At 37.3% G+C, this 17,575-nt stretch overlaps 1 protein-coding gene across 1 annotated transcript; it reads right to left on the bottom strand.

Annotated features, from left to right (window-relative positions):
* Window positions 1–3,837: 3,837 nt before the first annotated feature.
* LOC128282105 (uncharacterized) lies at window positions 3,838–6,401 on the bottom strand. Its single transcript, XM_053020296.1, has 4 exons — window positions 6,393–6,401; window positions 6,226–6,277; window positions 5,466–5,764; window positions 3,838–4,017 (listed from the first exon to the last, which is right to left on the bottom strand). Exons 1-4 carry the CDS (start codon window positions 6,399–6,401, stop codon window positions 3,838–3,840), a joined length of 540 nt encoding a protein of 179 aa, XP_052876256.1.
* Between the last annotated feature and the right edge of the window lie 11,174 nt (window positions 6,402–17,575).

A 17,575-nucleotide genomic window follows, 5' to 3' on the forward strand; every position in this document is an offset into this window, starting at 1 on the left:
ATTATTTGGAGTGAAAAATATTTTACAATTAAATGTCTAATAGAATGAATGAATTAGAATTAGTTTGTATAAAAATATTTAATTATAGAGAAGGAAGCTTAGGCCCTTGAGGCCTCGACTAAGAGAGTTCTTTTTTTCTTTAATCTCAAAAGTAAAAAAGTTGGGATTGATTAGAGATCAAATCATATTGATTGGAAAGCTAAAAGGCATTTATAGAGGATCCCTACGAGATTCATGTAACACCGCAAACCCAACTTGGACGTTATGGCTGGATCAGACGACGTCACATGGTAGTGTGTTTGAAAACCATAACTTTGCCTAAAATAATTTTCTGTATAGAAACTTTTCATTATTACTTATTAATTCTAAAATCGTATCATTTAATCAGTCGAAAGTTTTCAAAACATGTATCCAATGCGAAAGCTTTTAAAACAGTGTGCGTATTGGTGAGTATTTTGTTAAAATGTTTGTTTCCTTTTGAAAACCTGAGTTTTCCTACTACTAGCAGTTATAAACCATAATCAATAAATAAATAAAATCCCAAACCAGGATAAAAATCAGTAGAGGCCATATTTACAATAAAATACCCAAATAAAATCTAAAATCATAAATAAGTGCGAAACAGTGTTAAAGAGGTCGTGTGGCCACCATCGAGTCCTCCGGTGCACCGATCCGTCAAGTCTGGGGATTACCTGTACAGATTAAACTGAAAGGGTGAGTTTACGTAAACTTAGTGTGTAATCCCCTTATAAACAACAGATAGTATGCACATGATCATAATCTGGGCCTAAGCCATTTTCAGTAACAGTATCGGTTTCAGTTTGGCCTTAACCCATCTCGGTACAGAATCAGTCATGCAGTTGGGCCTTAGCCCATCAGCGTATTAGTAACAGTATCAGATATGTAGTCAAAAAATCCTACCCAGCCAGCCTCTACACACCATCTCCGTCTAACCCTACACTTCATGTAGGGATACAATCAACCCACCCATCCCTACACTCCAAGACGTACCAAGTGCAGCACTAGACAATAATTTGCAGTTGAGCTGCCAGTAAATTAGGCTCGAGTCCTTTTAGTACACTTCCTCCGAGCAATATCAACCCCCAACCCAATGCAATGCAATATACAGTTATGACATGTTATAATATAGTAACGGTACATACAATATCAGTTCAGAGAAACATCATCATGCTCGGTAACATTTATACATATAAATCAATCATACAGTCATTTCATTCAATTAGAGGTCTAGGTCAGCTTACCGACCCTACAGTAGGTTCACAGTCGTTTTGGGCGACCAGTGCATCCTTGGTAACAAATCAGTGAAAATGGGCTCACACGCCCGTGTGGCCCACACGGCTCAAATTGGCCTTAGTCGTGTGATCCCCGAATCTCACACGACCGTGTGGCTTACCCGTGTGGGCCTACACGGCCCAAATCGGTCGAGCCTGTATGTTGCACACGGCCTACCTGGCCACTACATGGCCGTGTCTGGTGCGCATGGCCCGGCCTCGTCGATCACAAGCCCGTGTTCTATAACACGGGCAACCACACGCCCATGTGGAGTCGACAGTGAGGTTTTTAGCTTTTTTCGAACCCTCATTTTCTATGCAATCGAGTACACACCTGGTTTCGATTGATGCTAAACCGGTCCCCGAGCACTCCAGAACCTATAATTTACCAATTTCAAAAAGTTTATCATTTAATCAAATGGACTAAACTAAACCCGAAAGGGAATATTCCTCTTTCGAGAGAAAAACCATTACCTTCTATTGAATTACGGGAATTCCACACCCTTAGAACATCGATGAACGATAATTAACCCTCCGATTAACATCTACAAACCAGTCGAACCCCTTTTTAACCAATATTCAGAAGAAACCGTTAAGATCAATTGGAAACCAAACTTAGCAGCACAGCAGAAGAGATGAACTTGAGTAAAACCACAAAAAAAAAGAGGGAGGGAGATATGGAATTTCGACAAAGAGAGGGGAAGAAGAGAACAGAATTTTGCAAAAAGAGAAAACTGAAAAAAAAATTCTGATAACCCCCTATCCCAACTCCCCATACTTTTCTCCACCCAACACTCCACTACTCAGAGTCCAACCATAGAACAACTCTAGCCGAGAACTAGATAGAAAAATACTATCCCTCACCAATGCAGAGAATCGAACATAGGACCTCCAACACTCCAACATTCCACTTAACCACCAAACCAACAGGCCCATTCTGATATAAAATTACAAATAACCAAATATAAACCCACTAATCAAGTTTAAAGCTTAATTCAGTAAAATATCAAAATTTGTCCAAGCTATAGCTTGAACTTGAGACCTCTCACCCACACTCAGAACACTTAACCACTGAAGCAAATACACAATTGTGTCATATTTTAATAGAACATAAATATGAGATTTTTTGGGCGTTACAACTCTATCCTCTAAAAGAAAATTTCGGCCTCGAAATTTACTTGATTAGAACAGATGAGGATACTATTGATGCATTGCATCCTCAGGCTCCCGCGTACCTTCCTCCGTGCTATGATTACGCCATAGGACTTTAACCAGTGGAATAGATTTTCTCCTCAGAATATTTATGTCGCAATCCAATATCTGAACCGCCTCCTCCTCGAAGGTTAGATCTGGCCTAACCTCTATCTCCTCTACAGGAACAATATGCGTGGGATCAGAGCGATAGCACTTAACATCGATACGTGGAAAACATCGTGAATCTGGTCTAACTCTGGAGGTAGCTCTAACTGGTAGGCAACTGGTCTCACTCGTTTCAGTATGCGATAGGGTCCAATAAACTTAGGGCTCAACTTGCCCTTACGACCAAATCTTAGTAGCTTCTTTCATGGCGAGATCTTAAGAAAAACAGAGTCTCCCACAGAATACTTGATCTCGCGTCACTTCAAGTCTGCATAAGACTTTTGTCTACCAGATGCCGCTTTCAGTCGATCCCGTATCAATCTGACCTTATCTTTAGTATCAAAAACCAGTTCCGGACCCAGAGCTCATCGCTTGCCCAACTCAGTCCAGCATAAAAGGACTGCGACACCTACGACCATAAAATGCCTTGTAAGGTGCCATTTGTATACTAGACTGGTAGCTATTATTGTAAGCGAACTCTGCCAACGACAAATACTCCTCCCAATTGCCTCGAAAGTCAATCACACAGCTACTCAACATATCCTCCAGTATCTGAATCACCCTCTCAGATTGACCATCTGTTTGAGGCTGAAAAGCAGTATTGAAGTCTATCCTTAAACCCAGAACCTCATGTAGCTTTTTCCAAAACAAGATATGAAGCGAGGATCTCTATCAAAGATGATCGAAATCGATACCCCATGCAGTCTCACTATCTCAGACACATATAGTTTAGCCAGCTTCTACAGTGAGTAATCAGTATGAATCGGTATGAAATGGGTGGACTTGGTCAATCGATCCACGATGACCCATACAGAATCCTTCTTAGTGGGTGTGAGATGTAACCCACTAACGAAGTCCATTTTCACTCGCTTCTGCTTCCAAAGTGGAATCTTAACCCGCTACAACAACCTTGAAGGTAACTGATGCTTAGCCTTAACCTGCTGGCAAGTTGGACATTTACCCACAAAATCGGTAACCTCTCGTTTAAGTCCTAGCCACCAGTATAACTACGCAGGTCTTGGTACATCTTATTTCCGCCAAGATGCATAGCATAAGGGTTACTATGCACCTATCTCAGTACCAACTGCCTTAATTCAATGTCTTTCGATACACAAATTCTCCCACGAAAACAGAGTACCCCTTCGCTATTCAGTCCAAAGTCCTTAGTAAGCCCATTCTCAACCTGTCAGAAACGAAGACCCAACAATTCGTCTTTCAACTGCTTACCCTTAATATGCTCAATCCACGTAGGCTTAACCTGAAGCTCTGCTAGCAAACTTCCATCATCAAATAAACTCAGGCGAGCAAACATAGCCCTCAAATCAGTCATAACCTTATGGCTCAGTGCGTCGGCCACCACATTGGCCTTACCAAGGTGGTATTCAATCGTATAGTTATAGTCATTAAGCAACTCAATCCATCTACGTTGTCTAAGATTTAGCTCCTTTTGAGTGAGGACATACTTGAGGCTCTTGTGATCTGTGTAGATGATACACTTCTCACTATACAGATAATGCCTTCAGATTTTTAGTACAAATACCACTGCGGCCAAATCTAGGTCATGCATTGGATAATTTGCCTTATGAGTCTTAATTTGACGAGAAGCATACGCTACCACCTTACCGTCTTGCATCAACACGCATCTCAAACCGACATGTGATACATCACGGAAGCCAGTAAACTCTTTTTAGACTCTAGCTGTATCAAAACAGGGGCCCCAGTCAGTACAATTTTGAGCTTCTCAAAGCTCTTTTGCTATGCATCAGTCCAGTTAAATGGCATATTCTTGCATAGTAGTATAGTCAAAGGTGTCGCAATTAGTGAAAACCCTTCTACAAAATGTCGATAGTACCTTACAAGTCCCAAAAAGCTACAAATCTCAGATACAGTCTTAGGCTGCTTCCAATCCAAGACAGCCTCAATCTTTCGAGGATTAACTCTAATCCCCTCAGTAGAAACCACATGTCCCAAAACCGCTACTTCACGTAACCAGAACTCATATTTACTGAACTTGGCATATAATTGTTTCTCTCGTAGAACTTATAGAACCACTCTGAGGTGCTCATCGTGCTCATCCTTAGTCTTCGAATACACCAGTATGTCGTCAATAAATACTACCACGATTCGATCCAAATAAGGTTGGAACACTCGGTTCATCAGATCCATGAAGGCTGCTGGTGCATTTGTCAATCCAAATGGCATCACTAGGAACTTGTAATGACCGTATCGAGTCTTAAATGTTGTCTTGTGTACATCAGTCTCCTTAACCTTCAACTGATGATATCCTGATCGAAGATCAATCTTAGAGAACACCGAAGACCCTCAGAACTGGTCAAACATATCATCTATCCTCGGTAAGGGATACTTATTCTTGATTGTCAACTTGTTCAATTTTTTATAGTCAATACACATACACATGGATCCATCCTTCTTTTTCATGAACAAAACTAGTGCTCCCCACTGAGACACACTAGGGCGTATGAACCCACGATCCAATAACTCTTGAATCTGAGCCTTAAGCTCCACAAGCTCTTTCGGTGCCATTCTATAGGGAGCGATGGACACCAGAATCGTACCAGGAAGGAGCTCAATCCCAAACTCTACTTCACGATTTGGAGGTAACCCAGGTAGCTCTTCAGGAAAAATATTCTGAAAGTCCTTAACCGTTCTAATATCCTTAACCGAAGAATCCCAGAATTTGAAACACTGTTGTAGGCCAGATACGCCTCGCATCCCTTACGAACTAACTTTTTTGCCCTTAATTACAGAAATCACATTCGATAAGTAGTTCTGACGTTCCCCAATTATGACTACCGTGCTATCTTCCTCAGTTCTCAATACAACCCTTTTTGTGGCACAATCCAAGCTCACTCGGTGCTTAACCAACCAGTCCATTCCCAGTATCAGGTCAAACTCTCCAAAAGGCAGTTCTATCAGATCAGCCCGAAAAATAGCCACTTGAACCTTTAAAGGAACGTCTCTAAACAACTTATTTACCCTTACTGATTGTCCTAGCGAACTCAGTACAACCACCTCACTCGTAATGCTCTCAACCAAGATACCAAAGTTCTTGAACACAGTACAGGCTATATAGGAATAAGTGGATCCTATATCTATCAATGTAGTAAAAAGTACATTATAAATAAAGAACGTATTCATGATGACGTCTGGAGCATCTCCATCCTCTTGGCGATATGCAACATAAACTAAAGCCGGCTATCTCGCCTTAATATGACTAGCACCTATGCCTGATGCTCTCTAACCACGGCCCATCCCATTACCATATCTGGCCTGACCATGGCCTCTTGGTGGCTACTGAACTGCTCTCGGTGGTGGTGCAGTACCAGTACCCAGAGCTTGCATCTGACTGGACCTCCGCGGACACTCTTTAATATGGTGCTCTAATGAACCGTACCTCAAACAAGCCCCGATTCTTTTCCAACACTCGCTCTGATGGTGTTTACTACAATCAGTACACGACAGCTATCCAGTAGCAGAAATAGGTGCCCCCAACTTTGATCAGCCCATCAACTCTGCCCTTTTTCTTAGGCCTCTGAATCCCTTTTGCTCTTACCTCTCTCTTGATTCTGGCGCTCAGCACCCTTCACTTCCTCGGTGATCTTCGCCTTATCAACCAATGCAGCAAAGTCTCACTCCTCTGTAGAGCTATCAGAACCCTCAGATTATCCCTGAGGCCATCCTCGAAGTGAACACATCGCTCATACTCAGTCGCTACCATACCTCACGCATAGCGACTCAGGCTCAAAAATTCAGCCTCATACTCGGCTACCAATCTATCTCCTTAAGTTAAATTTAAAAACTCCCTCCTACGGGTATCCACATAACTGGCCCCCACATACTTCCTTTGGAAAGCGGTCTTAAAGAACTCCCAGGTCAGTCAATCGATGTAACAGCCTAAAGTTTCAGTAGTGTCAAAACAGTGATTCGAGATAACTAAATCTGACGACTGGGATTAGGAAATTAAAATAAAATAATATTTAGAAGTGAGAGAGATGTTAGAAATATTTTAAATAGGTGAAATTAAAATTTAAAGAGAAATTATTAAATAAATTTAGTTAAAAATGAGGTATCAAGACCTCGATCTCGTAAAATTGAGCCAAAAATATTTTTATAAATATTTATGGAGTGTTAGTAATATGATGTTAAAATTTTGTTAGAAAATTTTATTGTTTGGGTGGTTAATTAAATAAAAAGGACTAAATTGTAAAGGTGTAAAACTTGTGAAAGTGATTAAATAACTTTAAGTGTCTAATGAGGAAGGACCTAAAGAGAAAATTTTCCCAAGGGAGATATTTTGGACGGCAATAGCTGAGAAAAAGTCAGGAAATTAGTGAAATAAGGGCAAATTGGAATATTGCCAAAACTAACTAAATAAAGTTAGGACTATATTGGAATTATCTAGTTTTTTCTTCATTTTTCTTCTTTCTCATCAGCTAAAAATGCCATAGGAGGCCTGAAATAAATTGGTTTTTCATATTTTTGCATCATATCAAGAAATCAAGGATAAACGAGGAAAAGAGAAAATTTCAGAATAGTTCCAGAAATCTCTACAACTACTGCAAATTGTTTCGGGTAAGTTCGTATGGTTAAATTATTAAATTTCAATATTATTTTATGAATGGTGATTAATATTTATGTATGTTAATTGTAGAAAATATGTAAATTATCTACAAAAGTTACAAAATTGAACTGAGTATTTCGGAGGAACGGAATGCAGGAAATGAGTACGATCGTTCAGTGAAAAAGATGAATTGACGGTAAATTACAAAAGTAAATCAAGATTCAGCATTTGTTGCGAATTCTCGTATTTGCTTTCTGTTTAGCTCTTACGAGCTCCTGTTAACTCATATGAGTTTCAGTTAACCCTTTTGGGGTTTCAGTTAACCCTTTTGGGGTTTCAGTTCAGCTTTAATGAGCTTCAATTAGCCTTCGGGCTTTCATTTAGCACTTGTGTGCTTCAGTTAGCCTTCGGGCTTCTGTTTAACACTTGTGTGCTTCAGTTAGCCTTCGGGCTTCCGTTTAGCACTTATGTGCTTCAACTAGACTTCGGGCTTTAGATCACGATGTACTCAAATCAGTAAGTCGTTCCTTGAATGAACAAGTTGGTAAGTCGTAAATGTAACGTGTGGAAAAAGAAATGTAAGTAATGTTATCATTATTATTATTGAGCTCAATTAAGTAAAAAAAATTAAATGAAATTATGACTTACAGGATGAAAGTAACTTACTTGAAATGTCCATATGATTTGAATTTTGGAAAACTAATATTTGGTAAGATTTATAGTTAAAGCATGAACTTACTAAGCTATAGTCAGCTTACTTGTAATGTTTATTGCTCTTTGTAGATTAACGAGAGGGCAGAGGATCGGATCATCACGCTCAAGTCACACTATCTCGATTTTCTGGTAGATTTTGTTATAAATACTTTAAATGGTTTATATGGCATGTATTAGAGCTTATATGACTATGTTTTGTATTAACTCAAGAATATATTAGTTAAGTTAATATAAGTTGATATATGATATGAATGGAAATTAACTAAGATGTTTAAATACTACTTGAAAGTATGAATGGATATAATGTTAGATAAAATAAGGACTAGTGATATTGTTATGAAACTAATGTGATTTGGATGAAGATTGTATTTATTGATTTGTTGTTTGTATTGAATTGGTTGCAAATTTGAAATTACAGGAAAGGTTAGATGTTTCTAAAAGGGTTATATTGAGTTTTTAATAATAATAATAATAATAATAATAAAATAAATAAACAAAAAATAAAAAAGTAATTATATTACAAAAAAATTTCGAATACTTGAATAAGTACCTATTCATTTATAATACGTGATTTAGGCCTCGAGGGTTCATAAAAGAGACTTAATATTTAATTTTAATATGTTTGTTGTTTATTCATGACTTGTTTGTAAATTAACCAATATGTTCGGTAATGCCTCGTAACCTTATTTCGGCGATAGTTTGAGGTTAGAGAATGTTACATTTATTGGTATCAGAGCTTTAGTTTAGCCGATTCTCGGAATGGATGTGATGTGTAAAATGTTTAGAAATATATGCCATATAAATCTGTGGTAGTGTGATGTGTATGATCCGATTTAACCCTTTTTTTTTTTTAATAGATTGTAAAGATTTCGGATAGACCTGAACATTCTGAATAGGAAAAAGCAAATAATAAAGTACAGACATCTAAACAAGGGACAGGTAGTGATGTTCCAATTTCCTTGATGCGAGAACAAGAACTTAGAAACATGATTATTGGAGTAATGAATCAGTGGTATAATGAGAGGATGCAAGAAAGGAGTCAGACCCAGCAACCTCTTCCCTCTACAGTACCACCAGTATGACCATCGGTTGCTCCTCCACCTCCTTCTCCGATAACTAAATCAAGTAAGAGAACTCCGGTAGAAAAACTCAAAAAATTTGGAGCTGAAGAATTTCGAGGTAGGTCAGATGATGATCTAGTAAAAGCGGAGTATTGGTTGCAGAGCACGATAAGAGTTTTTAAAGAAATGGCTTGTTCTCTAGATGACTATTTAAGGTGTGATGTTTCCTTATTAAAATAAGAAGCATATCACTGGTGGGAGACAATAGAAGCTGTGGTACCAGCCGAGAAACTTACTTGGGAATTTTTCCAAGCTGAGTTTAAAAAGAAATATGTTGGTAAAAGATATTTAGACATGAAAAAGAGAGAATTTCTTGATCTTCGACAGGGAAATCGGACAGTAGCTGAGTATGAGAGAGAGTTTGTATATCTTAGCAGATATGCTCGAGAGATTGTTCCTACAGAAGAAGACATGTGTGTCCAATTTGAAGAAGGGCTGAATGATGAAATCAGAATGATGATAGGTGCTACGAAAATTCGAGAATTTTTGGTTTTATCAAATCGAGCTCAAAAGATGGAAGAAGTGTACAACAAAAAGATGCAAAAGGAAAGAAGAAACAAATAATCTTATAAGAGAAGCTCCTCCAAATCATTTTTAGCATTTCTGATTAAAAAGTTTAAGGAGGATTTCATTCCAGCTACATCGGTACCTGAACGATCGAAGACTAGAGTAACTCAACTTGATCGTGGAATATCAATCAGATCAGTTGCTAGTGAAGCCAGTGTACAAAATACTCCCAGGTCTCAATGTCAACACTGTGGAAAATACCACTTGGGTGAATGTAGAGGTAAAGCAGGAGCTTGCTACAAATGTGGAGCCACTGATCATTTTATCCAGAATTGTCCTCTGTTACAAAAAGATGAAGAAGAACAAAAGGAGAAACAGATGGCTACTTCTCAGAGAAGTAAACGTGTGAGTCAAAGCAGTGTTGTAGGAGCTACTTGCTCAAGTGTAAAAGATTCTGTTGCTTGGTCAGAGGTTAGAACACCAGCACGTACATACGACATCTGAGCTAGAGAAGAAGCCATGGCTCCAGACGTTATTACTAGTACTTTCTATCTCTGTGATGTTATTGTATATGCATTAATTGACCCAGGGTCTACACATTCTTATATTTGCACAGTATTAGCATCAAAAAAGAAATTGTTTATTGAACCAACTGAATATGATGTTCAAGTTACTAATCCATTAGGACAAAGTGTGATAGTAAATTTAGTGTGTCAAAATTATCCACTAAAAATAAAAGGCTGTGAGTTCCCTACTGATTTGATGTTACTACCCTTTCGAGAATTTGATGTTATACTGGGAATGGATTGGTTGACAAAACATGATGCTGTGATAAATTGTCGCGAGAAGCAAATCAGTTTGAAATGTTAGATAGGTGATATACTTTCTGTTGAGCCTGAGAATTCAAATGATGTTGTCAAAATATTTTAGCTTTTTCAGCTCAGAGGTTAATGCGGAAGGGTAATGAAGTATTTTTAGCTTACATCCTTGATACTCGAGGATCTGAACCAAAACTAGAATAGTTGTTGGTTGTTAATGAATTTCCTGATGTATTTCCTGAAGAATTATCGGGTTTACCACCAGATCGAGAAGTTGAATTTGTGATTGATGTGGTACCGGGGATAGCTCCTATATCAATGACACCATATCGTGTGGAACCAGCTGAGTTAAAAGAGCTGAAGACACAGTTATAGGAATTACTAGACAAAGAGTTTATAAGACTGAGTATGTCACCTTGGGGTGCACCAGTCTTGTTCGTGAAAAAGAAAGACGAATCTCTAAGGTTGTGCATAGACTACAGACAGCTAAACAGAGTTACAATTAAAAATAAATATCCTATGCCTCACATTGATGATTTGTTTGATCAGTTGAAAGGTGCTGTTATATTTGCAAAGATAGATCTTCGATCCGAATATTATCAACTGAAAGTTAAAGAATGTGATGTGCCGAAAACTGCCTTCAGAACTCGGTATGGTCATTACGAGTTTCTGGTACTGCCTTTTGGTTTAACTAATGCCCCTGCTGCATTTATGGACTTAATGAATCAGATTTTTTAGCCTTATTTGGATAGATTTGTAGTTGTTTTTATTGATGATATATTGATCTATTCAAAGACAGAACCCGAGCATGCTAACATTTAAGGATAGTGCTACAAACTTTGCGAGAAAATCAATTATATGCAAAATTTAGCAAATGTGAATTTTGGCTTCATGAGGTTGGATTTCTGGGTCACATTGTTTCAGCCGAAGGGATTTGAGTAAATCCGAGTAAAGTATCTACAGTGGTAAATTGGAAAACTCCAAGGAATGTAATGGAAGTGTGAAGTTTCCTGCGTTTCACTGGATATTATCGCCGTTTTGTTTAAAATTTCTTAATGATTGCTTCGCCTATGACACGATTGCTACAGAAGAATGTTGAGTTTGTGTAGTCTGACGAATGCCAACAAAGTTTTGATTAGTTGAAGAAGATGTTGACAAAAGCTCCAGTGTTGACTCAACCAGAATCAGGTGTGCTATATGTTGTATATAGTGATGCATCTTTGAATGGTTTAGGTTGTGCGTTGATGCAGTCGGGAAAAGTGGTGGCCTATGCTTCTCGGCAGTTAAAATCACACGAGAAGAATTATCCTACGCATGATTTGGAGTTGCCTACAATTGTTTTTGCTTTGAAAATTTGGAGACACTATTTATATGGTGAAAAATGTTATGTGTATACAGATCATAAAAGTTTGAAGTATTTGATGACGCAGAAAGAGTTGAATTTGAGACAGAGAAGATGGCTTGAGTTATTAAAAGATTATGACCTTGTTATCGATTACCATCCGGGGAAGGGTAATATAGTTGCTGACGCACTCAGTTGGAAATCATCTTTGTTTGCAGTCTGGTCAACGAATGCCCATTTGTCTGTTAGTGAAGATGGATCTGTAATAGCGGAATTTAAAGCCAAGCCTGTATTTCTCCAATGAATTCAGGAGTTGCACGATGAAGATTCGAAGTTGGTATTAAAGAAACAAATAGCTCGAGACAAGAAGGATTCAGAGTATATTATTGATGAAAATGGTATGTTATACTATCGTAAAAGAATTTGTGTTCTAAATAATTCAGACATGAAAAATGATATTCTTTCTGAAGCTCACAGTAGCAGGTATTCTATTCACCCTAGAAGTACAAAAATGTAGTGTGATTTGAAATAGATGTATTGGTGGCCTGGTATGAAAAGGGAAATTTGTGAGTTTGTAGCAAAGTGTATAATATGTCACCAGGTGAAAACAGAACATCAGGTACCAACGAGTTTGTTACAACCTATTATGATTCCAGAGTGGAAGTGGGAACATGTTACAATGGATTTTGTATCCAGGTTACGTGTGACCCCGAAGAAGAAAGATTCAATCTGGGTAATTATCGATAGATTGACAAAATCAGCACATTTTATTCCAGTCAGAACAGATTTTCCACTAGAGAAGTTAGCAGAACTGTATATCTTTGAGATTGTGATATTACATGGGGTTCCAACATCTATTATTGCGGATCGAGATCCAAGGTTTACATCGAGGTTTTGGAGCAAACTACAGGAAGCTTTAGGCACAAAGCTAAATTTTAGTACCACTTTTCATCCTTAGACTGATGGGCAATCACAGCGGGTAATTTAGATTTTGGAAGACATGTTAAGATGTTGTATACTTGAGTTTGGTAGTAGTTGGGAAAAGTATTTACCACTGGCCTAATTTACTTACAACAATAGCTATCAATCCAACATAAAGATGGCGCCGTTTGAAGCTTTATATGGAAGAAAATGTAAGACTCCATTGCATTGGTTAGAATTGAGTGAATCTAGGTTAGTGGGGGTCGATTTAATTCGGGAAACTGAAGAAAAGGTTCGGATTATCTGAGATTGTCTGAAAGCTGCTTCGGGTCGTTAGAAATCATATGCTGACTTGAAAAAAAGAGAAATAGAGTTTAATGTGGGTGATCAAGTGTTCTTAAAGGTGTCGTCGTGGAAAAAAGTATTACGATTTGGCAGAAAAGGAAAACTAAGTCCAAGATTTTTTGGATCGTACGAGATTATTGAAAGAGTCGGCTCTGTAGCATATCGGTTAGCTTTACCTCAAGAACTTGAGAAGATTCATAATGTGTTCCATGTGACTATGCTGAGACATTATAGATCAAACCCTTCACATGTGATTCCGCATACAGAAATTGAGCTTCAGTCAGATATGACTATTCAGAAGAACAAGTGAAGATTTTGGCTCGGGAAATTAAAGAACTGCAGACTAAAAAGGTACCATTAGTTAAAGTATTATGGCATCAACATGGTTCGGAGGAAGCAACTTGGGAAACAGAAGAGTCAATGAGAACACAGTATCCAAATCTATTCTCAGGTAAGAAATTTCAAGGACGAAATTTCCTAAAGATGAGAGAGTTGTAACAGCTTAAAACTGGTGTAGGAACAGTGATTCGAGATCACTAAATCCGACGAATGGGATTAGGAAATTAAAATAAAATAATATTTAGAAGTGAGAGAGATGTTAGAAATATTTTAAATAGGTGAAATTAAAATTTAAAGAGAAATTATTAAATAAATTAAGTTGAAAATGAGGTATCGAGATCTCGATCTCATAAAACCGAGCTGAAAATATTTTTATAAATATTTATGGAGTGTTAGTAATATAATGTTAAAATTTTGTTAGAAAATTTTATCGTTTGGGTGGTTAATTAAATAAAAAGGACTAAATTGTAAAGGTGTAAAACTTGTGAAAGTGATTAAATAGCTTAAGTGTCTAATTGGGAAGGACCTAAAGAGAAAATTTTCCTAAGGGAGATATTTTGGACGGGAATAGCTGAGAAAAAGTCAGACTAACTAAATAAAGTTAGGACTAAATTGGAATTATCTAGGTTTTTCTTCATTTTTCTTATTTCTCATCAGCTAAAAACGCCATAAGAGGCCTGGAATAAGCTGGTTTTTCATATTTTTGCATCATATCAAGAAATCGAGGATAAACGAGGAAAAGAGAAAATTTCGGAATAGTTCTAGAAATCTCTACAACTATTGCAAATTGTTCCGGGTAAGTTCGTATGGTTAAATTATTAAATTTCAATATTATTTTATGAATGGTGATTAATATTTATGTATGTTAATTGTTGAAAATAAGTAAATTATGTACAAAAGTTACGAAATTGAACTGAGTATTTCGGAGGAATGGAACGCAGGAAATGAGTACGATCGTTTAGTGAAAAAGATGAATTGACGGTAAATTACCCAAGTAAACCGAGATTCAGCATTTGTTGTGAATTCTCGTGTTTTCTTTCTGTTTAGCTCTTATGAGCTTCTGTTAACTCATATGAGTTTCAGTTAACCCTTTTGGGGTTTTAGTTCAGCTCTGATGAGCTTCAGTTAGCCTTGGGGCTTCCATTTAGCACTTGTGTGCTTCAGTTAGCTTTCGAGCTTCCGTTTAACACTTGTGTGCTTCAGTTAGCCTTCGGGCTTTCGTTTAGCACTTATGTGCTTCAGCTAAACTTCGGGCTTCAGCTAAACTTCGGGCTTCAGATCACGATGTACTCAAATCCGTAAGTCGTTCCTTGAATGGACAAGTTGGTAAGTCGTAAATGTAATGTGTGGAAAAAGAAATGTAAGTAATGTTATCATTATTATTATTGAGCTCAATTAAGTAAATTTTTTTTAAAATGAGATTATGACTTACAGGATGAAAGTAACTTACTTGAAATGTCTATATGATTTGAATTTTGGAAAACTAATATTTGGTAAGATTTATAGTTAAAGCCGACGAACTTACTAAGCTATAGTCAGCTTACTTGTAATGTTTATTGCTCTTTGTAGATTAACAAGAGGGTCAAAGGATCGGATCAGCACGCTCAAGTCACACTATCTCGATTTTCTGGTAGATTTTGTTATAAATACTTTAAATGGTTTATATGGTATGTATTGGAGCTTATATGACAATGTTTTGTATTAACTCATGAATATATTAGTTAAGTTAATATAAGTTGATATATGACATGAATTGAAATTAACTAAGATGTTTAAATACTACTTGAAAGTATGAATGGATATAATGTTAGATAAAATAAGGACTAGTGATATTGTTATGAAACGAATGTGATTTAGATGAAGATTGTATTTATTGAGTTGTTGTTTGTATTGAATTGGTTGAAAATTTGAAATTGCAGGGAAGGTTAGATGTTTCTAAAGGGTTTATATTGATTTTTTTTTAAAATAATAATAATAATAAAATAAATAAACAAAAAAATAAAAAAAAGTAATTATATTACGAAAAAAATTCTGGAGTACTTGAATAAGTCCCTATTCATTTATAATACGTGATTTAGGCCTCGAGGGTTCATAAAAGAGACTTAATGATTTAATTTTAATATGTTTGTTATTTATTCATGAATTGTTTGTAAATTAACCAATATGTTCGGTAATGTCTCGTAACCCTATTCTGGCGACAGTTTAGGGTTAGGGGGTATTACAATCGGGCTGAGTGTCCTCCTTAACAATGAGCCACCATTGATATGCCTCATTACTTACCAGTGATACAGCACCCTTTAATTTCTGCTCGGAGGTGCATTCCAGATCGTCCATAATCCTCTGTTTGTCCTCTATCCAGTACTCAGCCACATTAGGGGCAACTCCAGCAATACCTCTAAAAAGCTCAACTCCGTTAGACCGGAGTCATTCCGTAATCGACCCGCTGCCTCCAACTCTAGTATTGGGCCTAGCAACCCTCTCTAAAATCCTCAACATGGCCTAGGATAGTGTGTCGTCCCCAGCCGCTCGATCATGAGATCCAATTCCAGTCACAAGTGAATCTGGTGTTTCACTAGTATCCAAATTAGGCAGATTGCCAGATGATGAAGACCCAGCTTGAGTACCCCTACAGCCTCTACCACGGCCTCCTGTACCCCGTCTGCAAGTAACTCTAGTGCTCATTGTCTAATTATGCTTTATTTGTATTAACAGATTTATGAATCAGTTTATAGTTCTAATGTTAATTAATAGATATTTTATGAAACAGTATAAAAAATGTAAAGTTTGTTTCGTACATCGCAGTGTCAATCAATGCCTATCAGTTTTGCTACAGTCTTGGTATACCCTCTTTTGGGTGTTTTTAGTACAGTCTATCTATAGTAGTCTCAGCATATACTACTATAGCAGTTTCAGGATATACTATCAAAAATAATTTTAGAAAAATTCACAGTTTCAGAAAACTTACTAGATTAGTGCCGGAGACTCGGTGTACTACACTTTCAGTAAAAATATTTAAAAATCAATTCTCAGAATATCACATCTTAAAAACCCACATCCCAAACCTAGCTCTGACACCACTAAATGTAACACCCCAAACTCAGCTTGGATGTTATGGCCGGACCAAGCGACGTCACATGGTAGTGTGTTTGAAAATCGTAACTTTGCTTAAAACAATTTTTCGTGTAGAAACTTTGCATTATTACTTATTAATTCTAAAATCGTATCATTTAATCAGTTGAAAGTTTTCAAAATGTGTATCCAATGCGAAAGCTTTTAAAACAGTTTGCGTATTGGTGAGTATTTTACTAAAATGTTTGTTTCCTTTTGAAAACCCGAGTTTTCCTACTGCTAGCAGTTATAAAACATAATCAATAAAAAAATCCCAAACCAAAATAAAAATCTGTAGATGCCATATTTACAATAAAATACCCAAATAAAACCTAAAATCATAAATAAGTGCAAAACAGTGTTAAAAAGGTCGTGTGGCCACCATCAAGTCTTTCGCTACACCAATCCATCAACTCTGGGGAGTACCTATACATATTAAACCGAAAGGGTGAGTTTACGTAAACTCAATGTGTAATCCTTGTAACACCCCTAACCCGTAACCATTTTTAGAATAGGTTAAGAGGTATTACTGGACTTGTAACTCAGTTCAAAACAATCATTTATTAAAAATCATCTCATTTTACTAAATATCATTCATTCACATTCATTATCTACTTAAATCAAGCATATAAAGTTTTAATCATGCATTCGGGACTAAATAGTAATATATAAAAAAATTTAGAAATTTAGAAAATTTTCAACATTTCAAATGTCACACGCCCATGTGAACAGGCCGTGTGTCTCACACGGCTATTAGACATGCCCGTGTCTTATATCGTGTGGAAATAGGACATACATACTGACCTATCCACATGGCCACAAGGCACGCCCGTGTGCCAGACCGTGTGAAAATTAGGGAGGTTACTGACTTGGCTACACGACTGACCACACGCCCATGTGCCAGCCCGTGTACCATTCACATGGCCAATAGACGCGCACGTGTATCCAGGCCGTGTCAAACCTGTAAGGTATACTGCCTTAATTCGAAAAGGTACCTCAGGGGACACACGGTCATGACAGCTGAGACGCACGCCCTTGTCTCTGTCCGTGTGGACAAAAATAGGCTATTTGGAAAGCCATTTTGCCACCCTATAAACACAAGCATTTACAAGCATAAATGACCACAT

The sequence above is a fragment of the Gossypium arboreum genome, chromosome 10 (assembly GCF_025698485.1).
Source record: "Gossypium arboreum isolate Shixiya-1 chromosome 10, ASM2569848v2, whole genome shotgun sequence".
Lineage (NCBI taxonomy): Eukaryota > Viridiplantae > Streptophyta > Magnoliopsida > Malvales > Malvaceae > Gossypium > Gossypium arboreum.

What these genes read in the sequence shown, in the direction of transcription:
- LOC128282105 (XM_053020296.1), bottom strand. An exon ending in GCGCCAGAATCAAGAGAGAG is followed by an intron (nt 5,765 to 6,225) that starts GTAAGAGCAAAA and finishes CTACATTGATAG; the next exon opens with ATATAGGATCCACTTATTCC. An exon ending in GAACTGAGGAAGATAGCACG is followed by an intron (nt 4,018 to 5,465) that starts GTAGTCATAATT and finishes CACCTTGGTAAG; the next exon opens with GCCAATGTGGTGGCCGACGC.